The following is a 24,705-nucleotide window of genomic DNA, read 5'->3' as shown; positions in this document are numbered from 1 at the left end:
ATTTAACATTTGTTGGCGTATAAACATAAACATAAACATTGTTAATGCGCTTAAAAATTTACTTAAGGCATATAGATATTTTTTTGCAACTGTTTAAGATTTGATTAGTACAGCCAATAGTCTTAGCTTTCGCAGAGCTCAAATTCTAATGCATCTAACTGCCAAATATTCTTTTTTAAGCTAATAAAAAAGTGTGCTTGAAATCTATTTGTTTTTTAAATACAAATATAATGATTAGTATGAGCTTATATTATATTATATCCTATAGCTACCACATTAAAAAAGTTATATTTTAGAAGTGAATTGAAAAAATAAATAATATAGGAAAATAATTGTAAAAGCGATTTAGCTTATTATACAATCTGAATTATTTATTTTTATTTTTTATTTATTATTATCTTACTAATTTAATTTTTGCAAAAACCATTCAAACCCATTTAAAAACGTAGAAGTGCAAAAGAATTGACTATACAAATGGTCTCTTTAGAGAGAATAATTAATTAAGTAACCCAACAAATAATTCCTTTACGTAGGATTTAATTTCTAAAATAGTCCTTGCTAATTTACATACCTACAAATTGTATGCAAAATCCTAAGAAAGTAACTAATAATGATGGCAATCACAATTTTGAGCACGCAAGTGCTGGAATATGAAAGGAAACCCAGCAGGTAAAAAGTCTCGAGGACTCATTACACTTAAGGTGGCCTCCTGGTCAAAGGACATTCGGCCGAGAGGGAGTAAGCACCTGAGCCAACCCTCCGGATAATGGCCATTTTGCATGCGTGCCCGGCGAAAATCGGGGGGTTGGGTAGCTATAGCAACACCACTCCCTCCACGAGTCCACTTGTTTACTTGCCTTCCTGGGCGACTTCCAAATTGCAGCTGCAATCGCTCCAGGGAATTCAGTACCCTTTCGAATATTGAAGAGCGAGCAGCGACTCCTAAAATCAGAACAGGATGAGGATGAGGATGAGGTGCTTCTCCCGGGCTATCAACTGGTGTTGTGCTCTTTTCTGGATCGCCTTACAAATTCCAGTGCCCATCTGCTCGCTGACCACCGCGGCCACAAATCCCTCGCAGCTGCCAACGCCGCACACTTTTCGCTTCCAGAATCCGACGCAGTGCCTCAAGAACGAGTTCTACAACCTCAACCTATTCGACTGTGTGCCCTGCAATGAGGTCGCCGGCGGAGATGGGGTTCAAGGAAAACTGCAACCCGACAGTGAGTGGTAGTATTGATCAAACAGAACCAAAAGGGGTGCCATGTGAAGGGGCAAGGACCTGCATGCTACTCAAGAGAAAGTATTCATTTTCAGCTGCAAAAGAGCTGTAATATTGTATATACCAAATTTAATATTCGGTTATTTAAACATTTTATTGGTTTAAGGTTTTGTCATTGAAAGCGACAAGGCTTTTTGCGATTAATATATTTTTTATAGGTCACAGACCTCGAATACTTAAGATTTATTCACATCAGTATTTGTCACTTAGCACAATTTGCAAACTTCACACAAATTTTATTTTGACGATCTCGAAGAGGAAATACTATAATCAAACAATTTTTAATATTAATATATTAATATATTTTTAATATTTCGAACTAATATAAATTAAACTATTGGTATTCTTAATAGATTTCCTCAACGATTTCCTGTTGTTTGATTTAATAAGTAAAGTATTTGTAATCAGTTATTTAAAATATGTATAAATAGTGCAGATAATAAGGACATTGTTGTGTAAGAAAACTAAAACTCGTTTTAGGGGTATTTATACAAAAAAAAAACAAGATAAACTTTTTAGTTTCGCTTTGAATTGAATTGAAAGTTGTATACTGTTTTTATATATATAATATCTTAAAATGATTGATAATTGTGACAAAATGAATAGATTAGTTTATATACATTTTCAATCCTTGATCATATGATAGATCTATGAATATAGGATATGCATTCGTATGGTTAGAAGAAAGTTTTACTATGTTACTGAAATAAAAGCTTCTTGTTTATTGCCCACCCAGAATTCACCTGCTTCTTGTTTATTGCCCACCCAGAATTCACCTGCAAGTGCCCGGCTGGTCATCTGTCCATCTATGAGCGCGGCAAGACGTGGCCCACCTGCGATGAGATTTGCACTCCGGACAGGAGCGACAATTGCACTTCGGTGTGGCTACCCCAGCCTCGACCTACCAATCAGTGCAGCTATCGGTATCTGAACTCCACGGCAGCCTTCGCCAGTCAGTTGCCAGTGCATCCACTCATTTCCGGCATCATACTGACCCATACAAATCCGATGAGCAGAGCGGGAGATTGCCATTCCTGCGATATGACGCACAATTTCCGGTATCAGGACTTCTGCTTGGCTAGCACCCTGCTCCGACCGTATGTGCACTACAACGCCTTCTGGCAGGCGACAACCACGCCGGATTCAAGTGCACCCAGCCGCTTTGGTGAGCTCAAGTTTGTGGCCTTCTTTTGCCTGACACTGCGCAACGATACCGCCTGCCAGCAACTGGCCAATCTGTGCGTGCTTTCCCATTTCTCCCTGGAAAAGCACTCGCCCTGCAGCGCCTTCCTGCTTACCCAGGTCTCTGATGTGGTCATGAAGTATGCCCACTCCGGCGAACAGGTGCGATCCCTGCAGCCGTTCCTGTTCTACAAGAAGGGTCGGGCTACCAAGGAGCTGCTTTCGAAGACGCTTCAGCTGCCGGATCGCAAGGAGCTGCGCCTTTTTAGCACCACATTTGGTCTAGATGGCGGACTCAAACGGTGGGGTGCCTTTCATCCGGAGATGCTGAACATGTGCCAACAGAAGGCGCCTAGCCTCCGAGTGGCTCTACCCAAGAGGGAGTCGGAGGTATCTTGTCAGCTGACCCTAGAGCGTCTCATTGACCTGGCCAACCAACGGCACAACGCCGAGTTTCTCACCGTGTTTCTAAACTTCAGTAGTAACTGGCAGTATTTGCTTCACCAGTTACCTGTACTCATCGAGACCCTGACGCCGGAAAACCAGGTGAGGAGTGTGATGTACTCAATTAGATAGAACTTAATCTCAGTTCCGTAATTTCTTCATCTGTCCAGCGACCCCAGCAGGAGGAGTGGCAGTTGGTGAAACGTTTCCAGCTGATCTCCGCCTCGCCGCGGGATAGTCATCTTCACCAGACCATGCCGCGCTACGAGGATGCCCACAAGCTGCAGCAATATTACTCCTTACGATATGTGGAGGACATCGAAATTCGTTATACGCTGGACAAGGATCAGCCGGATAGAGTGGGTCTGCCGCTCATTCGCCTGCGATACCGACACATAGAGATGGGATCGGGAAATATATCGCTCTCCCAACTGTACCCATTCACCCTGAGGATTAGCTACGACCAAGTAAAACGTGGTTGGGATTGGTTGATCTTGGAGGTGGCGCTGCCGCTGCTCCTTTTGCTGGCCTTTGCAGCTGCTGTCTTCCGTCTCCAGAATTTGAGAAGAAGGCGGAAGGCGGACCTCTGTCAGATGAGCAGTCTTATGGAATTTCTCCTGCAGCTGGCCGGAAATGTGGCATATGCTCTGCTGGCGACTACTCTGCTGCTCCTACTGCTGCAAGCCTCCAATTCTCGCCTACTGAAAATCCTACTCAATACCGCCTTTGTGCTGCAGTTCCTCTTTCTGGGCATCCACCTGTGGCGCTCCAGCCAGCTGGAACTGTTTCTCATCGACTGGGAAAGACCGCGGAGCAGCTGCGAAGGACAACGCCTGAATCTGGACAGCTCATCTCTCTGCTCTAGCGTGCGCACCTTTGTGGCCGAGAGCAGCGTCTCCGCCTGGCGAGTTCTCTTCACGGCCAATGCCTGGATTCGCCTAAGTGTCACCCAGAAGTACTCCACCTTGGGTCAGGTATTTGTGGTCATCGCTGGCTATCAGTTTCTGGAGAGGTTTACCAAGGGTGACATTTTTCTACGTTGCTGCCTTATAGCGGCAGCTTATCTGCTCACATATCTACTTCAGATAATAGGCCACCAACTGTTTATAGCCAATCCCCTCCAGAAGTTCATCGACCTGTGCAGTCTGGCCAACATCTCTCTGTTCTCACTGACGGAGCCAGGATTTGGTTACTACATCCACGGACGATCTCCGCACGGCTTTGCCGATACGGATATGTCCTCGATGATTTTGCAGCTGCAGAGAACCCAGACCATGTGTGGGCGACGAGGATTGCTAATGGACTCGGACAAGCAGGCGTACGTCATCCTGCCTCCCAGAAACCTTCAGTAAGATTTTGACTTTACTCCAATGAGGATATTGATTATCATAGTGTTTTTACTATAGCATCTACCTGGAGCGACTCCTGCTTCCCTTTCAGCGCAGTCTGACCGGCACCCTTTCGCAGACCATGCTCTACCAAAAGGACATCGTTCCGAGCATCGATGGACAGATGGAACGTACCTCCATTGCGTACGCCAGCGTCAATCGCTTCTTCTGCGCCTTTATCGACCATGTAAGCTTAAAGTCTACCTTAATTGATCCATTGAAGTATGTAACCAGTTAATATGGCCTAGTCGATCAAGCCGAATCCGTCAGTTTGCCCGTATAAGATCTGAGATCTGAGGATCTAAAAAATCGAAAGACTAAGCTTACAGATTCTAGCATTATTAAGAGCTACAGTCTAGAATACCTAGTAACTAATAAATCTCAACTCTTTTTGCTGTTTGTAAGCTCAGTTTTATTCTAAGATGGAATGTTCTCTTTTTATATTTGTGACAGGCTATCAAGGACATGGATTACATTATTAAGGAAAAGTCGTTTGTGGAACAATTGCTGAACTGCGAAATAGACAACTACATCACGGAAAGTGAGTACCCAATTCGAAGTTTCTCTTTTATGTATTAAATCCATTTAAATTTTCAGACAGAGGTACCTTTTACATAGACGACTCGTTCAGCTTCTCTCGCGTTCTCCTCTTGGGTAACCATTTGCACATCTTTGTCCTGGAACTCCTCTTGGTGCTGTCGATCTTCTTGATGACCTCTAATTTGTTAATTGCAGCTGCTGGCGCTTGTGCCCTAAACATAGTAGGATAATGATTCAAAACTGATTAACAAAATAATTAAAAAATAATCCATTTCAGTTACTACGCCAAGTGTTCCGCCATTGGGTGCGAAGGAACATCTCCCGCAAGACCCTCATCGACGAGAGGTTCCTCTTGTAGCCTCAAAACGAGGAGCAATATCTGCGAGAGGATGGATTCTTTGCCATATAAATGATATGCGAGCCCTTACAGGAAGTTTTTTTTTATTATTTCATAATCCACTCGATAGTAAGTAGTACATTCATATACAGTGGTTAATCTTTAGTTATCGTAAAACTTACGGCTAAAACAGATAAAATAATTTCCATAGTTTCACATTTATCATACAAACATTAGCAGATGCCCCGCATGATCTACTTGGCTTTTCTCGTGTTTTGCAATAGGATAGCTAGCACACATCAACGTCCGCTAATCGAGCACGTCGTACAAACATTTATGCATGGCTATATAATTTCATTAATATTTTTGCGCCCCTATATATTCCCTATTGTGGCGTCATTAGGAGTAGCAGACGTTTTACCGCCTGGTTGCAATATATTCTTGTAGTTGTCCAGTTTTAATTCTGTTCGTGTCTGATCTTTGTGTCTTGCGTTGAAAACATTTATGAAAATATCGACCTTAGATGATTTGGTTTTATTTTAGTTTCGATCCGGCATTATAAAAAACTACATACACGGTCGGCTAAAGATATACATACATATATATTTATATAAATATATATGAAAAGCTGATTCTGTGTCGGAAATATTTATGTACATCTTATGCTTGCAGAAGTCGTGTCCCGCCGATCGATTGGTAATAAATAGAGCTAGTCACTCCTTACACCTACTGTATGGTACTACGTCAAACGTACAACATTCAAACATTGAATTCGCTTACTCGTAATTTAAGGGTTTGATTCATCTGCGAAACTTAGAGGGCTAGAAAGCAGCTAACTTATTTCAAGTGTCTTCTTAAGTGGTATACGAATGTATGCTGTTTTTTTGGGGTGAGCTTAGGAGCTTAGGGAGCTGCACATGAGCGTCCTAATTAGATTCTACCGATGGATGGGGTTAGCGGTCAATAGTCAATAAATATCGTACATGTCAAATTCGAAATGATGGTAGAACTTTGCCACATTGTTTAATTTAATGGTAATAATAATATATATTAATAAACGGTAATTTGTTCATCTTATTGTTTTTCGCTATCACAAAAGTAAATACAATTCCAACAAAGATTGGTTAGAACGGGTTCCATCCCAAACACAAATCGGTGAAACAAGGATGTCAATTTCACTCGAACTTGAACACTTACACCTATTTTTAATCTCTAGTGGATCCCTAATGAAAGGTATACATATTTATAGTTATATTTATATCAATGTTTATGGATATTCAACACTTAAAATTTAGCTAAACATATCTCATTTCAATTCTCGATCGCCCAAGGGGATTCAATTTATTCCATTGTACGTAAAAATAAAATCATATCAAATGACTGCCTTGGTTTTACTATTTACAACTCAGTTTTTAAATATTTCCAGACCCTAAAGTTAATCGGGCACCTCTGCTTTTTAAGGTCTAGTTGTTTAGATGTATGTGTGTCTCACGATTGTGGGGGCAAGCCTACGGATCGATTTCTCATTGAAACAACGAACTCTATGTTAGCGGAGTAAGGGAAATGTGCATCTACAGACCAAAGGCTGCAGCGTACGCGTGTAATAACTGAAGAACATAATCGGCGCTCTCTTGGATTACACTACTGCCCAGGCTGTGCGGCCGTTGCGGCATCTCCAGGTCCATCTCCTCTAGGAAAGCGGGCAGTTGCTGCTGCTCCTCCTGGCGACGTTCTTGTCCCGTCTCCGCCTGCTGCTCCCCATCTGTGCCCTTCCCGCCGGGCATTAGCTCGTTCTATTCGTGCGCCGAGCGTCTCGCCCTCTTGGCCGGCAAGCAGGCACCATCGCTGTCACCCAATGATGCCGAGCCGCAGCTCTTCCGTCCGTTCTCGATGGGCGACGGCGAACCAGTTGCATTCACACCTAACAGCGCCGGCGAGTTTGAGGTATTTCGCTTACCCTGCGGCTTGGTGCCCTCAAATTGCGGCAACCACTTGGCCAGCTGCTCCTCGAAGAAATTTTCCAAGTACTTGGCATTGGAGTAAGTTTTCGTGTCCTCCTAGTCGAAAAATAGCGCATTAGTAGGGAACGCAAATCAGAATGTATTACTATTGACCTCACCTGGTAAAAGAGGTATGTGTTGGAGAATATTAAACGCACGTCGGACACGAAGCCTGCAATGTCCTTGTAGTGATTCGGACTGGATGGATCCAGGCGGGTGCGAATAACATCTAGAGACATGGGACTGCAATATACATTAAAATATTAAAATATATAATTTCAAATACCAATAGATACAATCTAACTTATGTAAAGAATTCTATAATTTACCTGGAAACAATCTCGTAGTAGGATGTATTGGCTGGCGACTCCGGCTCCCGGAAGTTGAGACTCTGCTCGTACTGGCAGTACAATTCTAGGCAGATGCGCTGCAAGATGCGGAGTTCGAGGGCGCTCAGCTCGCCGGAGGAGCTCTTTTCACTTCCCTCCGTCTTTGTCAGCTCCTTGATGTTGACGCACAGTAGGCACTGCCAGCTCTCGCTCTCGTCCGGCAACGAGCTGATCGCAGGGATGTGACAGTTCTGATGGAAAACTTTGGGACACTTGTCGCAGCACATCAGCTCGCCTCCATCCAGACAGACGGCGCACCAGTCCTCGTTGGGATCATCTTTTTGTTCGTTTTTATTATTAACTGATATGATTAGTTTTTGATTCGCATTCATGGTTCGGGTGTGTGTTCATGTGGGTGTGTCGTGTATGCATTGTTGTTGTTGATTAATACGAGTTGGTTTGAGTGTGTTGGAGTGTTGGTTTGGAATTGATTCAATTGTTAGTAATTTATTCGTGTCGTTCGTTTATGGCGCGCGTTTGGATTTTATTTGGAAATCGAGTTTATTTTGAAAATAGAAATAAAGAGAGCAAAGTTATGAGAATTTTAGAATTTTATTTGGTAAGCCAGCAAGCAAAACTAATGGTAATGATGCAGCGCAGCGTTCCCAACCACAAACAAGACTCCACACAAATCAATATTCAACCTTCACCAAAAACATCTAAAACTAAAGCGGATTAAGGACTGATGGTTGGGAACATAAGTTGGTATAACAAGCACTCAAGGACTTAAACAAATTGACTTCCTCCACCGTTTGGATAAGACTCGAACATGAGATTTGGCAACTACAACGCCACACGCACATGAAGCATTTGCAGGCGGACCACGGTGAGTAAACTTACCTTCCTGTGTGTTGGACAGATCCGTCGAGCTGTGCACCTGCGGCGAGGTGGTCTTTGTCCGACCCTCCGGCAATACCTGTACCCCATTCGAGTCCAGTTTGGCTATGGTTGCAATTAGATCGTTGATTGAGTCATCTCGCACCTTGTCAATGGGTTCGGTGAAGTCCTTGGTGTTCTGGTAATGAGAAAGAGATTAGCGAATTGCATTCAAAACAACAATATATTGTATATAGACCCACCTCATGAGTGCTGGGACTGGGCGTCTTTGGATTCGTCGAGGTGACATTGGAGAGTATCGAAACGGCTGGCCCCAATCCCAGAGCAGCTGCGTTCAGTTGGGCGCTGGAGGAGCCGTTTCCGTGGCCCTGGTGACCCGCACCACCGCCCCCCAGGCTGGGCGGGGTGCTATTTTTGAGCGTGTTGGGAGATTTAAGTGAGATTTTAAAATTTTCCGATGTCTGGCGGCCATTCGCAAAAGGCAAAAGGGGGCCTTGTTGCGAACACACTGAAATTAAACGCAAAAAGAATTAATAGGTAATGCAAAAACCTTGACGAAAGCATATGAAAATTTTACCAAATTTGAATTTACATAAATACAGTAAATCAATTGGGTGTGAGAAGTTTAATTCAATTACTCACTGTTCGACTGTTGCGCGGATTGCGGGATGTGCCACTTGGCCAGGCTGTGCATGCCTCCGCCGCCTAACTGCGGGGAGGTCTGTGGTGGGCCGGTATTAAAGCCAGCCTGGCTCCCATGAAACCCCAACGACTGTGGACCAAAAAAAAAAAACAAAATAAAAGTGAAAGATTAGCTAACTATTCCGAAAGTTCTACTTTAAAGACTTACATTCTGCATGGCACTCACATTCTGCATGGGATTGGACATCATCTGCGGTCGCTGCAGTGCACCCGGCGAAGGGATTTGGCCGCCTCCGCCCCCCGCCGCACCGGCCATGGCCGCCGCAGCCGCCGCCTGCTGAGCGTGGTTGGCCATACGCTGATACTGCGACTGGAAGCGCGCGTTGCTGTTCATAAAGTTGGCGTCCCGCGGACCGCCTCCTGGTCCACCGCCCTGCGAGAAACCCTGCTGGCCGGGCATGAAATGCGGACGCATCTGCGGGCCCATCGGTTGGTGGGCCGGAGCCGGTGCTCCTTGCGGCCCACCCGGATAGCTGGGCGGTCCATTAAATGCCATGTGGGCATTCGGGCTCTGCGCCGCCTGGTTGTTCAGTAGGCCCCGCAGGCTGATGTCTGGAATTGCGCGAAGAGAAAATTAATTTTCCACCTAGCCTGGTACCTAAGAGTCCGCCTTTGGCACTTACCCATATTCTGCGGATGTGTGGAGGAGCTCACGTGCGGTTGTCCGTGTCGCTGCATGCCCACTGGCGGCATTCCCCCGAACCGAACTGCAACACAGACAAAATTACATTACAAAGCTGTTCGCCAAATTATAACTTCCACTGTCTGGAAGGAGGTAGCATCTTTCTGCGAAAGCTGGCTTGCTCCTTCGTGCAGTTGGTATGTTACTACATTGAAATTACAAGAAACTTCGGTAAATGGAACATAAAACACCTGAGAGCTCTATTTTTGGTATTATAAAAAAACAGCAAAATTTTAATTACCATAAATACTTTACATTAATTATAAAATTAAGATTAAAACAAAAGTTAAATACCCTAGTTAGCTTTGCATTAATAAATGAATATAAAAATAAAAATCATTCATACCCTTACCTGACCCGTCACCCGGAAAGGAGCGACTCATGGACAGATTGTTGAATTGCTGCTGGGCAGCATTGCTGTAGAGCGGCGGTCCGTTCTGCGGTCCGAAGTTGACGGGCGGTCCGTTCGGCGAGAGGCCAGCTGGCATTCCGGGTGGAAGACCAGGACGCAGGGGTGGAGCCATGTTCGGGCTAGGAGGCTGGCGCGGTGGGTGTTGCGGCTGAGGGGTTCCGTTGGGCGACGGTGTGGGCGGATATGGTTTGCCATCGACGATAATGATGCCCAGCTGGGAGATTACCTTCTGCAGATCGGAAACCTGATTAAGCTGCACCTGAATGCGCACTGGGATTTCCGGATTTGGAATATCCGCCCGTTGGCACTTCAGCTTCTGCAGGTGACGCACCAGAGACTTTTTGCTCGAGAGGATGGCGAAATCACTGCCCTTCTCCAAAGCGTTTTGCATAAAATCGATGCAGTGGTCCGTGTTGTCGGAGAGCAACTGCAGCGTCTCCTTCTTTTCCACCAGCACCTTGAGTTTACTGTCGCACACCTCGTTCAATCTCATGATTAGCTGCTTGCCTCGGGTATTGACCGTATTGGTGATCTTCACCGCCATGGCTGTGATCTCCTTGATGAGGTCTTTCTTCTTGTCGTGGATCAGCTGTTGGCGGTCATCAATAACCTTGGTTGCCGAGGAGAGAAGGAAGCGTTTGTAGTTGATTTCGGAAACGAGTGTGGACAGCGCCTGTCGCGATTCCGTGGCAATCTCGTGCGCAAACTTGTATTTGTGATCCCGATGGTCGCTCAACTGGCAATCCCGACAAGTGAGCTTGTCGCAGGTCTCGCAAAATAGCGAAAGCTTCTCCTGCGGATGCAACTGGCACATGTGCAACTTGTCCACCCCGGCAGCTCCGGCCAGCTGCTCGTTGTTGGCCTCATCTTTGGGCTTGATCGTGTGATCCTTGGTGATCTTCAGGCGCTGGTGAGCTTGCACACAACTGTCGCAAATATACTCCGAGCAGTCAACGCACCACGACGTGGCCACCGCACCATCGGAGCAGCTGCTGCACTGGATGCTCGCCGCAGCGGAACTCTTCTGACCTTCGCCAGTCAGACCCAGAAGTCCGACCCCATCGCCACTGTCTCCGGCGGTGCACTGCTCAATGAGGAACTGGTTGTCCACGATGAACTCCTGCTGCGACGCATTGTCGCATACCGGACAATGGATCAATGGTGGCAGGGAACGGTCCAGCTCTGAGAACTTGGTGCTCACGCACTGGGCACAGGCCACGTGAAGGCATTCTAACAGCTTGGGGCGATCGTTGGATCCGAGGAGTTGAGCGCAGTAAACGCACTTGAAAAGGGTAAACTTGGCTGATGCCGAAGAGTTTGACTCCGACTGACATAGAAATAAGTAAAAAGCATTCGTTACTAATATGTTTTCATTCAAGTGAATGTAATTTAGTTTTTGTTTTATGATTCATTTTCACTATCTTAAATATACAACCTGTTTCTGCAACATATCATGAATATATTTTTAAAGTCGTCCTTCAATCGACAGTAAATTTTTTGATAAGGCTATTACAGGCTATTAAGCTATTAAAGAAGGCCCAGGTCATTGAAGGACTGTACTTTCACTGCGCTTAATACTGGGACCCTATCTTATCTTATCTTTCTCCACCAAGATAACGCTGACGAACAATTTATGAGCGTAATTCCTAATATATAATCATCTGACGTATGAGACGATTATTTAAATTTATTATTGTACGGTAAGGTAATATAGTTTTTGAGTGGGATTTCCAAAAATGGCAAAGCCTTTCTACCTAGCAACTACCTTAAGCGTCTAAAGAAATATTAATCATTTAGTTTTAAAGAGTTATGTAAGCCATCCGCCTTATCGGCAGAGAGGCTTATCTGCACTCGAACTTTGAGACCGGAAATTGCATTTACTCAACACAAGTGGCCAAGATCAACTCTCAACGTCGCAGCCTCGAAACTTCTTTACAATTAATAGCAACCACTTTTGAGAGGGGCTGAAAAATAAATTGTGCCCGATGCTGGAGCTGGAGCTGTAAACTGGGATTCCAAAGCGTAACCACCGTCTCACCATGGCCTTCACTGTCGGGCGTCCCCAACTCTGTCTCCGAATGTCGCTGGGCGAAGATTGATTAGTTTTATCTTCAGTTGGAGCACATAAATCCAATTGATTGATTATGTTTGTGCTCGATAAAGATTGTTGCATTGGTGTGCGAGTGTTTTACATGCAGCCCCACAGTGTACAAAGTACAGTGAATACATATACCAACGGAAGCGCCACGGACATTGATGAATGCGCTACGACATGCCGAAGGAGAACCGAAATCCGGACTCGAGTCCGGACATTGCAACGCCGTCATGGAAGGGGGGGGGGGGGGGGATGGTGAACGATGAGGATTCTGACTGGGTGTAAGGGCAGTGCACATTATTTTAGCACATGGATCCCAGTCGGGGATAGAGTCGATCCGGCGATCCATCTTCCGTCCGAAAGAAAGTTTCGCCTGCCTCAGTTTTCTCCAGAGTCAGCTCATTTCGCTACTTTCGAAACGACTCGGCGGGCGCTCATAAATCATACAAGAAACATCCATTTTGTGGAAAGTACAGTTGCGGTTAGTGTAATATGTTTAACCCAACTTGTAGAGTATACATATATTTACACAACGCGAACTGAATGTCTAGAAGGGAAACAGTCATTATACACTTTTTGAGCACATAAAAACAGGGGTTCAAAAGGTTAAAACCACTGAATAATATACAATTTTATTTCCTTTCTGTGTATATTGTACTTAGAATTAAGGAAAACACATAGCCAGGTTGGCCGAGCGGTCTAAGGCGCCAGATTTAAGCTCTGGTTCTCGTGAGAGAGCGTGGGTTCGAACCCCACACCTGGCAAAAAGTTTTTTTTACAGTGTCTTTAGTGCGTCTAAATAAGTAAGCTCCGTATTTATGGAACTAAAGCAATCTGTCCGATGACTAAAAAGTTTTTGATCGCTTTCTTAATAATCCGAGCTTAACAATTTAAGGAGGTGTACATGTGTACAAAACAGTGAGTTTCGGAATATACAAGGTTGCCTGGCGTAAAATCTATGAAACAAGTAAAATATGTGATACATTGACACTCATACTTTTATTGCTTTTCGTACTCCCACAACTATAATTTTGGCGTATATTGTAAGTGGGCGGCTGGCCAGTGGAGCTCTGTGTGCAGGGCGTGTCGGCGTGGAGGCGTCTCGGTGCTCAGAAGGCTGCGTCCCACTTGAAAGCCATTCATCATGGGCCTGTCCCCATCCCCGCCAGCTTCTTGCCACGGTTCGGTCTGGCATCGGACGTGGATCGGCTATGTTCGGATAGTGTTCGGCGGTTCGGATCGGTGCCGCGCAACCCACTTAGAGTTGCCCAAGACCCGCGGCACTGGCCCAGAGAGCAGGTCATTATAAATGTGGCGAAAAACCAGCTGCTACCCCCATGTTTCCATCGCATCGCAATGACTTGACGCAACTGGAAGCGGGTAGCAAACTTGTTTTCTCGGTCCGCACCTACAAAGCGATGCATATACATACATATATGTATGTACATATGTACATATATTTATATGCCATTAAAACATGTGTGTATATGTCTATGTCCGTAGCATCCCATCCGTATAAATGGCGAGCAACATGTGGCAAGAATTTAAAGAATCTGTTTCTGCAAGTAATGCAAATTAATAGATTTTTCAATCATGCAAGTCGCTGAAATGGAAAATGTAGCCGACTTGGGTTTGGGTTCTAATCTCAACATCCTGTTAATTCAAATTTACTTAGGATATAGATACCCCCTTGTTTGTGGCCTTTAAAGATATTTGATAAATTCATAAAAGCCTAGCTCTTTATAATTTAAGCAATTCCCTTGAATATAAGAGAAAACAAAGTTTCATCTTAAACCCATTATATTTTGGCATTTTTCCTCCATTATACAAAAAGCCGCCAATCACGTAGACCATTAGTTTGCCACGCACATTGAGAAACAGCACGCTCGCACGAGGCTAAACTCAAATAGAGGGAAAAAAGTCGAAGGCAAAAATAACTCTAAATCAATTTCAATTAGAAATTGTTGAAAGGATGGCCCAGCAAGAGCAACTACAATACAACAAAAATGGCAACTAGACTGAGGCAACAACATACAAAAGCATCCGCACGAAGCTCTAGAAATGGGAATTGATGGAATGGCGACATGACAACGACTGAATGAGTGCATTTATGATTGATGTAATTTTGATGAAAGTAAATTGTGAAAACTTTTCCCCGCTTTCCCCAGCAAACTTCCACCCATCGCTCGATTGGCTTGGCAACGGGTTTTAAAAGGCTTTGGCCAAATTTAATTTCAAATATATTTTCGAAAAAGTTTCAGTCTCGTTAGTCACACAAAAACTTTGTTGCTGAAATTAAATGAAAGAAGTTCCACAACTGCAGTTCGCCACCGTTCGCGCCACATCTCACCCTCTCACTCGCACACAATCCCCTTTCTCTTTTTTTCCACAGGTTTCACGCTGTCACAAGACCAGAATCGGTTAAAAGTCCAAACTGACAACTTTTCGACACATTTCACATTCGAAATCCATTTTCTGTGGCCGCCATATTTCCATTAAGTTCTTCATCAGAACGAACTCCCACCCAGTGTCAAAGGCCGGAGATCTTTAGATATGTCGAAGGCACTCCCGAAAGAAAAACCTCTTCCTAGAGAAACTGCTCAAAATCAGATCCACTTAATCGATCCTACGACGCTTTGCTCTCCGCTATAGTTGGGTTAATAAAACAGCTGGTGATTAAATGGCAGCAGGTGATTAAAAGTCTATCGGAAAATGTGATTGCCAGTTTTATAAATGTCAGAATCGTTTTGTTTAGATAGAGATAAGCAGCGCGGACAAAGCTTGTTAATTGGTAACTAAAAAGATTTACTGATTTCAATTGAAAACAAAAACGGATGGAACTATGGGAACTCAGTAATGCTTTCGTATAGGCCAGTTAAAAAGGTAATAAAAGAACTTTAAAGCTCAATATTTCGAAATAATCACGGTGAATGTAGAGCTGCCAGTGCAACGCATAAAAAAAAAACATTGACACGCCCACCATGACTCCCGCAGAAAGGGCAAAAATTGAGATTTTTAAATTGAAATTTATTTTTCTTGCCAATTCCACACCCACTCAGAGCACACAAACACACATGCCGCACGGTTATCGATTATAATTGCCAAGAAAGTTTCTAACATTTTAAAAACTGTGGGCGTGACGTTTTTTCGGTTTGTAGGCGTGTCCAAAATGTTTTTGGCATATCGACTAAAATGGGCAAGACAAATGATTAAATGAAAAAATTCCAAACATTTTCAAAGTGTGGGCGTGACAGTTTTGGGTAACTTGTGGGCGTCGGAGACATTCATTCAGCTTTTATTTTAGGTATCTAACTATCTAGCTAGCTTTCTATATATCTAGCTATCTATCTATCTGTATAGCTGACTTTTAAACTAAATATCTAGCTATCTACAATAGCTTTTATCGCTCATACGGACGTTCATACGGACAAAAGGACGTGGCCACATTGATTGACTACAATAAGAATTTATGTATATGTATACTCCAAGGGCCAGAAATTCTTCCTTACACCTGTTTCATACTTTCCGACGAAATAGCGGGTAAACTTATAACCAACTCTGCACAGAGCAAATGCAATTTGCTGATTTATTCAGTTATTCAGTTTCACTTAAAGTAATAACCCCTATGTGTGATTAAACCACGCAATCGGATTCCACTATATACTCAGTTGGCATTCTGTGGTTCTGGCCTCATAAAAGGTATTCCTTGTCACTTAGAGTTCAGGTAGACTTAAAATTTAATTAAGCTTTATTTAAATGCAATTTGTGGAAAGTTGAAAATATTCTCCCCGTCACTTTGGAGCACTTGTGGGTGGGTGGGTCGATGTCGTTCGACGTGCAGTTGCAGCGTTCGTGTTGCACTTTTGGGTGGTTTCCCACCCACTGGGAACCAACTCATGCCACATACGCACCCCACCGCCCACTGACCGGACCATAAATCAGTGCAATATGAGACGTGCATCATGGGAGGTCTGTCGTCCTGCTGGTTAAATGGCGATTTCAGATAGAGATGAAGCCCAATGATGCTGGTCCTTTTGGAGTTTCTTCGGATTTCAGACGGCTGGATGCCGGTTGATGATGGCCGGCCATCGCTTGTTTATTGTTGCTCCTACGTCAATTTCGTTTATTTTGCAAATTTACAACACAAAACGGCAGGCATCAGATGGCACGGGCATATGTGTACTTTGAACTCTCGGACGGAAGGGAAAATCCTTTGATACAACAAAAGCAGAAAATTAATTACGTTCTGGATTTCTGTTGGGCGCCCATTTTCGACAATGGCTAATCTTCAATGCATCATTCAGACTGTCCGTAATACGTGACTAAGAGTGCTAAAACAACAAGTACCTTTAAAGGAAATATGCCAACACCTAATTTAAATGTATAATTTACGCAAATGGAAAATAATTGCCTGTAGTTTGCTACGCTTTCCATTCAAGGTTCATTCGCCGCAGTTACTCGTTTTGGGCAAGGCGGATCCATTCGATATGCTCCATGGTCGCCGGTTCATTAAGTCTGATCAAAGTAATGAAATTGGAAATGCTTCCCAGATATGTAGGGGCGGGTGCATAAATTCCAGATTCCAGATTCCTAAGCGCTTGAACAATGCACTAGGGAATCCAAATATGATACCGATAATAATGGATCCAGGGTCAACTGGTAATCGAATAAAATGAATTCGCCGTAATTGACTGGGTCTATAAATGCCTCACCGCCAAGTCAATGAACAATCGTGTTTATGGAACATACATAAAGCACTCAAAAGAACTTTTTCATCACTGAGCAGTGGGACTCAGGTGACAGACTGGCACATCAAAGTCCATGAACCTCATGATACATTTCTCTTTCAACCCCTCATAAAATGCCCTGCTTCCTCGCAGACTAATATAAATTGGCCAGGTTTATAAATCGAGCGGGAACGAGATGAAGACGAAAAAACTTGCTCTTGAAATATTTATGAGACTTTGCAATAAACTAAAATTTCAAAGACACCACCTCTCCAAAATGGCCGCCATAAATTGGTAGAAAAGGTGGAAAGGGAGCGAGAAGACGGCGGCAGATAGAGCCGTATAAAATATATTATACTCCCCATAATAAAAGCGAAAAACTTGATTGTACCTGGAACTTGTGAGCCAAGCGAGTTCAGAGAAAATCGGGGCGTTCGAGGGGCGTGTCGGGCCAAAGTTGCTGCGATTTATGCGACGCCATGGAGGAAGGCAACAGAGCTGCAAAGCCGGGAAAGGTGCAGCAGCTGATAAATATTAATGGCGAGGCCACCGCCAGATGTCCATATAAACAAACCCAATCCGCGAGTTCAACATAAATAAATAAATAAAATTGTAAGTATTCAGACGCAGCGAGAAGCGTCGCACACGCATTAAAAGCATTCCAATCCAAATACGAATTTCAAATCGTTAGGAGCACTTCAAATCCGATTCGTATCTCCTACCAATGGAAAAGGGCTGAGGAAGCGAGAGAAGCTTCGCCATTTTGGACCATTGGCCATTCGCTTTAATCGCGGGCATATCCGGCCAACGTTGCTGCAATTTCCGCCCAGGAGTTGGAGGAACACGAACTGGGTGTTGAACCACCCGAAACCCACCTAATGGACAAACCCTAATGACCCGACATTACATTTCATAACGCAATTTAAGCCACCAAAAAAGTATGTGTACTGTACATAAATATAAATTTCTACAGAAATGGTTTCATAAAAACCATGATTACGCATTTACGCACATACCCACACACAAGGCAAATGAGAAAAAGGCTGATGGCACTCGGGATTTCCTTTTATATACTTATATATTCATACACCATATATCCAAAATTTTCAAGTGAAATACCTCAAGTATTTTCAGAATATATATTTCGAAAATATTTTTTTGGAAAATTTGAAAAGCTATCTGTATTTTAACGTCTTCCCATAAAAGGGGCTGTTTATGACGGAACTCATTAAATATTATACTTCTGTATCCTTCGGTTTGGTTTCTTTGCTCGAATGTCTCAAGCCACATCGCTTCAGTCGTAAAGATTTAATTGTATGGAAATCGTAAATGGCACGAACAGAAAAGTTTTGGTTTATTTTATGAGAAAATCGATGGAACCCATTAAAAGCTGTCGCAACTGGCAAACTACAGGTCCTAACCGAAGGAAGTTCACTTGGTTGACGTAAATAAAATTGCTATTTCACCGAACTGTCATCATCTGACAGACCCTTTCGTTGGGACTTCGGGTATTCGTAATGGAATAAGTGATAAGTGGAACTTCTAACCGAGAATGACACATCCAACGAGCAGTAATAAAGTGATTCATTGAGATTGTAATGGCAGGCAAGGGTCGTTTGTTAAATGGGTTGATCGATTAGATCCTTGGTGAAGATAGTTACCGAACCTCCCTGATCAAAGGAAACTTAATAGCGGAGCGGTTCAATGCTCTACAATACTAATTCAAGGCTATCAGTTAATCATAATCTGTTTATCATCTAATGAGCTGTATGGAAAATTGGCAATTTGTAGCATATTTACACAGCTGTTTGCTGAATGAAATGTTTACTTTAAAAGCAAGAAGCAGATTAAACATAAACAAAATTTAAGGAGAGACGAGCGAAGCGGGAGAAAGCCGGATGATAACATTATTAGTTGCTATTTGGTTCCGACTACGGTTGGCATTGGCTAACCCAAACCACTATGATAGTCTTATCTTAATTAGTTTCGCCGTATTACTACTTAGAAATCGCCATTTTATTTTCTGGTCCCGAACGAAAACCAGTTTTGATATTCTCTTAGGCAAGTTTTACTATTTCGTGCTCAAACTCAATGTTTGGGTTGGGAAAACTTGACTAGTTACAGAACGGAAGGTATAATAATTACTACTCCCAATCATGTTGCGAGCATAAATTCAGTATTGAAAATCTTTTGGTGGGGGACCAAGAGACCAAAAGACGTGGAGCCAACCGAAACGAAACCAGGAAACCGCAAACTAATGAACGGACTGAGCTGTCGGCTGGTCCCCGGATTTTGGACCCCAGCGATGCTGCTGCTGCTGCAGACGACGGTCGAGGTTTGCGTCGGGTTGCATTGGCGGTGGCCTGGGCAGGGCGTTGTGGTTACGTTGGTCCGACGAGCCGGTGGCCCTCGGTCTCTGGAGCTTACCAAAGCCGTCACAGCCGCTGTTTCTGTTGCTGCTGCTGATGCGGTTTGCGGTTCTTTTTGTGCCCGTTGCAATTGTTCCTGCTCCCGGAGGGCATGGCATCAGCAGACACGTATACACCATAATATGTACATATATATGGATTGGATGGAGTGTGCACGAACTACGAGAGTACGAGTGTTTTCCAAAATGGCGACTCCCCGCTGATGTAGATACACAAACCGGTAAGACTTCCCAGTCAGCAGGGGGCCCGAAAATCGTGACGCCAGTTGCAGGAATAGCAATATTATAACCGATATGGATGGTACCGGGACTTGGGCGTAGGCGTATCTGGGGGCATGCCAAGGCGGCAGCTGAACAAGCTGACGCAGCTCAGAAATCTGCTTACATCTGCTGTCTGTTGCCGTAGGATGGTAGGAAATCAGACAGACTCGCTTCTCAGGACTTATGCAGCTTATAAAACTTTGCCCTCTGCATTTCCCCTCCACTGACAGAAACGCTCTACTTTTAAAGTGGCGTCAGTTCGGTTTCCCTTTGCCACGGCCGCCCGACTGCACCATTTTTGTTGCTGTGCGTTATAATCCGCTTTTTGTGATCGGATTATGTCCTGTGTAGCACCTAATCCCCGCACAGGAGTGCGACCAGCGTACACATGTTGCCAACGAGCACCACTTCCACATCTACACCTACAACTACACCACTCCCATTCCCTTTTTCAGTTCCAATCCGATTCCATCCATCCGCACTGATCCCGCAGTCGCAGTCAACTTTAATTACGCACTGGACGTCGATGGATGGATTAGGGCGGCCTTACGCCCACCGACTGCCCGGAAAAGCAATTAAAATGTGTATATCCTGGATAAACAGGAGAACGTCCCTAAATGGAACCACCTTTCAAGTTATAAAGCTGTTAACATTTTAGAAAAAAACATGTTTTCATGGTTTGTTCCAATTAAACGTTATTAACAATAAGTTCGGAACTGAGAGAGTTTATAAAATGTACATCAACCAAGATGGTTTTTCTCCTAAAAATAACAAAAAGCTATTAATATAAGATTAAAAGTTTATAACAGGTACAAAGAACAGTAGACAGTAAAACAAATATACATATAATCTTTTTTAAAATTTTTTTTCCGAACTCGAAAATAAAACACTAGTAACGAGAATAGACTAGAGCGACCTCTCTTGTTCACTTCAAAAATATGTTGAATATCTATTTTGACATTGAGCGTACTAAATCAGAAAATCTTTAATGCACATATTGGCTTTGACACAATTACCTAGTTTAGAGTATAGAGTATTATTTCTAATCCTAAATTCGTTCAATCGGATCACAAAGGGGATGGTTGACTATAGATGCCATAAAATCCCAGCATTTTAAAATCCCGATGTCTGCATTAATGCCAGGTAGTTCGAGTAAAGTGAAAAGAGAGTCATTTTCCAAGATCTACCCGCCCTTATTTCAGGGTAATCAAGTTAATTAGAAACTTTACTTTTTTGTGCATTTAACGACTTTTATTTTTGGGGGCTGGGGTTTCCTAGCACCGGCGTCTGGCCATCGGCACTTTGCCTTCTCCTCGTTTTGCTTTGCTTGCATATTCTCATCAAATTAAAGTTAATTGTACATCATTAAAGGCGGATTCTAAGAATTCGTTTCGGGTCTCGTCGGTATCTAACACAAAATGGCGTCGTACGATTTTGGGTTTTCATTTATTCCGATGTCAAGCAATTTAATTACAACCTGTCGCATGCATGGGGTAACACACAAAGACATGACTTCATGAATATGTATGTACGACAAGCGTTCGTACATACGTATTTATGGGAGTATTAAATATGGCCTCATGGAGGGTAGGAAAATGCATTTAGGTGCAGTGTTTTTGAGATGACATATGGATGCCCGCCAGCGGCAACCTCCCCATCAGCTGTCACTTTTAATGCCGAAACCCGCCATTTTGACAGGAGCTACAAATGAATAGGTTTCTCTTTTCAGTTAAGCTTCAGTGATTTTGAGTGTTTTACCGAATCGGAAGTATAAAGGTAAAAAAGAAAGTCTCCACAAAAGCAGACCTTGTGTTTATGAATGTATAAAACCTTTCAAGCTAATTTTAATTAAAAACAAATTAATAATCATTTGAGTTTAATATGAGCAGAGGTATCATTGTTTACTATATATAGGAAAAAATTATCCGTGAATTTTAAGTCTTCTCTCTTTATTGAGAAATTCTTATTATGTTTTTCGCCCATAAAAGTTACTTAACGACATCATGTATTCCATGTATTCATGAGTAGGTACAGTTAGTTTTGTGAAGTCATGCATAAATTAGAATAATTTACTCGATGAAAAGGAAAAAAATGCCGTCAAGAGAAGAATTAGCATTCAAATCTAAAGGAAATCTAAAGGATCGCATAATTCTTACTGGATCATAAATAATTCTTTGATAATTCTTTTCATATTAATTATTTAACTATTCCGTGCTTGGCAGTTTCTTAAGTCAGATTGTTTTGTAGTTATGTACATGCATGTATGAAAATCTTTAACAGGATTAATAATCTAAAAGCTATTCCTTTGAAATCCCCATCATCATCCATTCTGAACTCCACACCTTGCCTCGGCGAAGTACTTTCCACTTGATAGTTTGCCCGCATCAGAAATGGGCATTAAGTGATCTGGAGGGGATTCAGGCGGGGGGGGGGGGGGGACTGGGCATGGAGTCTGGGGGTCTTAAGTGCCCCCAACGACCACAGCAAACACAACCGTTTGCATGATTGAGGGACGGATTGAATGAGTGCATGTCATTCCCAATCCCTGGTTGGGGTTCAAGAGAGAGTGGCCACTCCAAAAGGCCCACTCTAGGCGAACATTTATTTGCACGGTTGCAGGAGAAGTTTGAGTCTTTCATACAGTCAGGCTTCCGTAACTAGAAGTATCACATGCCGCATAGAAAGTTAGAGCTCGAATTTTTAATTACATACATGAAAACGTGTTTGTTTTATTTAGCACACATAATAAAATATCGTGACCAATTAGTGTCATCTAAAGCGGTTATCATTTGTGAAAAACATTAATTTTGTTTTATTGTAATCACAAGCCGTTGATTTTAATTCATAATGTTAGTGTTAAATGAAACTTTCAAATTGCCCAATTTACGTTGAAAATAAGGTAGTTATATTCTGTATGTCCCAAAATTATATTGGAAGTTCAGTTAAGGCAAGTTATCTGGCTGTACAGTAAGTAACTAATACAATGAAAATAAACAAAAAGGTGTAAAAGCAATTCAATAATTCTTTAGATTGAAGTAGTTAAAATATTATAGTATTTTTTTATTTTTCAGGACAATTATGTTCAAGCTTTCCACTAGGATGATCTACTTGGGTTCCACTGTAGCTTAAAGAGCAGCTCAAGCACGACGGAGAGCAAACAAAACACAGTAGAGAGCACACACACAACCACACACACTCTATTGCCGCTCATCTGGAGAGTGGCAGCTGCATGTTGCAGCTGATCTGCAATTGCAAGAGAGGGAGACCATCTTGACTTAGCCCTTCCACGTAAGTGAAAGCGAGGTAGCGACTGTCTAGAAACAGCTTGTTTTGCTCGCACTCATAGGGGAATCGAGAACCATCGGCACGAGACCCTAACTCACTACACAGTAAAAAAAAAAATTCTCAATCAGTAAGCTAATAATTAATGTTTAATTTGTACCTTTTTTAATTTAATTAAATTCTTGCATTAAGTTGGTATATTATTTTTCATTTTTTCATATAACAACTTAAAAATTTGTATATTAGAACTAATTTTAAAGTTGATTCAACGTTCGATAACATCACATTTCTTACATCTTAACTGGTATATCCAAGATTAAAACTGCATAGTCATATTAATTTTAAAATAATAGAAAACTATATATACACATATACTGTAAAATAGAGCAAAGTGCACGCCGTTTTTCTCACTGTAAGATCTCGGACTGGGCCGTGAAAGTGAAACACAACAACACTTGCCATTGCGCGCTGTTTGTTTGGTTGTGTGAATACGCTGCTTTGTTTGCCTTGGCCTGGGAAAAAGATAACAAACGCTTTTTGCACGAGACTCGATTCGAAACGCTTGATAAGGAGGACGCAGCACGAGCGCATCAAAATCCAACCAAAACAAAAGTTTACACTGAGCAGACTGCGCAGAGCAGGGGAATATGTGTATTGAGCCGGCTGTTTGTTATCAGCCGCAAGAGCACGTGTGATTAGGCGGCTTTAGCTAACCTCAACTTGGCGTTAGCTTATAGGTAACGAACGCGTGATACGGACTAGCAACATACCCTTTTCTCGGCACTGTCGCAGGGGTTGCTCAGACTCAGCGAAGAGGAGCTCAATGACGAGGTTGTGGGCGCACCGCTGGCCGTGTTTGGTGTGCTCATCTGGGGCAGGGCATCCGTGGGCACGGCATCCAGCTGCTCCTGCTTGATCCCGGCGATAAGCGGCAGGAAGTCGTTCTTTAGCTGCTCCAAATCCATATCCATGTTGGCGAAGTCCTGCGATTTAACCGCGTAGGCGGTTGCTGGCGATCGTTGAAATTAAAACGTGGGCGTGCTAATTATAGCAACTGATTTTTGGTTGACTGACCGACCGACCGAATGTTTCCCTAAAGGCTGTCGCCTTGAAACGGCATGACTATTGCGATTATGTTGCGGTATTATTGTTTTGGAATTAGTTGGGTAGTTAATCCATTCCAATGCTTACACGCACGCACACGCACAAACACACACAGGGCGCGCGCACCAATACACAGGAACTACACGAGAGCAGGCAAAAACAACGATTTGTGCTTGTATGGATGTTCACAAACGATTTTTCGCTGATTCTTAAAGTTTTGTTCGTAGTTGACTCCTCTTCAATTGGGTGGCTAATGCATTTTAATTTCACCTTCGACTTCTGGCTTGCAAAAATATTGGGTTCTCCCTCTCTCTTTCGCACAGAGCGACACAACTTTCGTTTTACTTATACACGACGTTCGCTCGAATTTCGCTGCTATTTTTCGGTCTGGCCGTCGATTTTTCCAGCGATTCGTGCCGCATTTCGTCCATACGCGGCTGCTATTCTTTATTCGCGCTGCGAGCGCGCTCTTAGTGCGGTTTTATTGGCGTAATTCGCTGCGAAAACACACGGTCTCACGGCGTTTGCTCTCGTTGGACGCTTCTTCTGTACAAAAAATGTTCAGCCATTTTGGATTCAATTAATTCATGTCGGCGTTGCCAGTACGACGGCA

General features: G+C 43.1%; 2 protein-coding genes and 1 non-coding gene across 9 annotated transcripts, besides 1 other annotated feature; 2 read left to right on the top strand and 1 right to left on the bottom strand.

Annotated features, from left to right (window-relative positions):
* The first annotated feature begins 901 nt into the window (after positions 1–901).
* On the top strand, positions 902–6,552 carry CG15923 (uncharacterized protein). 2 transcript variants are annotated; one of them, NM_001104376.3, is made up of 7 exons: positions 902–1,223; positions 2,052–3,010; positions 3,079–4,256; positions 4,315–4,483; positions 4,750–4,837; positions 4,894–5,057; positions 5,114–6,552. In NM_001104376.3, exons 1-7 carry the CDS (start codon positions 959–961, stop codon positions 5,192–5,194), a joined length of 2,904 nt encoding a protein of 967 aa, NP_001097846.1. In that variant the 5' UTR covers positions 902–958; the 3' UTR covers positions 5,195–6,552. Both variants share the same exon structure in this region, with proteins under 2 accessions (NP_001097846.1, NP_001262769.1).
* bon (bonus) lies at positions 5,263–24,664 on the bottom strand. 6 transcript variants are annotated; one of them, NM_079985.4, is made up of 10 exons: positions 23,759–24,664; positions 10,130–11,522; positions 9,725–9,808; positions 9,250–9,653; positions 9,042–9,171; positions 8,642–8,907; positions 8,403–8,577; positions 7,503–7,863; positions 7,293–7,416; positions 5,263–7,230 (listed from the first exon to the last, which is right to left on the bottom strand). In NM_079985.4, the coding sequence occupies exons 1-10, from the start codon at positions 23,957–23,959 to the stop codon at positions 6,967–6,969; spliced, it is 3,402 nt and encodes a 1,133-aa protein (NP_524724.2). In that variant the 5' UTR covers positions 23,960–24,664; the 3' UTR covers positions 5,263–6,966. The 6 variants fall into 5 exon arrangements, with proteins under 6 accessions (NP_524724.2, NP_001262765.1, NP_001262767.1 ...); NM_001275838.1 differs by having other exon boundaries at positions 7,503–7,839; NM_001275837.1 differs by having other exon boundaries at positions 7,503–7,839; positions 9,268–9,653.
* On the top strand, positions 12,971–13,054 carry tRNA:Leu-TAA-1-1 (transfer RNA:Leucine-TAA 1-1). The gene has a single exon. It is a non-coding gene; the product is annotated as a tRNA-Leu (tRNA).
* Positions 15,394–15,833: a mobile genetic element.
* Positions 24,665–24,705: the final 41 nt, after the last annotated feature.

This window comes from Drosophila melanogaster, chromosome 3R (assembly GCF_000001215.4).
Source record: "Drosophila melanogaster chromosome 3R".
NCBI classification, from domain to species: domain Eukaryota; kingdom Metazoa; phylum Arthropoda; class Insecta; order Diptera; family Drosophilidae; genus Drosophila; species Drosophila melanogaster.
Note: the sequence above shows the minus strand (reverse complement) of the source record. Positions and strands in the feature narration are given on the sequence as shown.

What these genes read in the sequence shown, in the direction of transcription:
- CG15923 (NM_001104376.3), top strand. Translation starts at nt 959, where the DNA reads ATGAGGATGAGGATGAGGTGCTTCTCCCGGGCTATCAACTGGTGTTGT. An exon ending in AGACAACTACATCACGGAAA is followed by an intron (nt 4,838 to 4,893) that starts GTGAGTACCCAA and finishes TTAAATTTTCAG; the next exon opens with ACAGAGGTACCTTTTACATA. An exon ending in GCGCTTGTGCCCTAAACATA is followed by an intron (nt 5,058 to 5,113) that starts GTAGGATAATGA and finishes AATCCATTTCAG; the next exon opens with TTACTACGCCAAGTGTTCCG.
- bon (NM_079985.4), bottom strand. Translation starts at nt 23,959, where the DNA reads ATGGATATGGATTTGGAGCAGCTAAAGAACGACTTCCTGCCGCTTATC. An exon ending in ATCCGCGCAACAGTCGAACA is followed by an intron (nt 8,908 to 9,041) that starts GTGAGTAATTGA and finishes GTTTAATTTCAG; the next exon opens with TGTGTTCGCAACAAGGCCCC. An exon ending in TACTACGAGATTGTTTCCAG is followed by an intron (nt 7,417 to 7,502) that starts GTAAATTATAGA and finishes TGTATATTGCAG; the next exon opens with TCCCATGTCTCTAGATGTTA.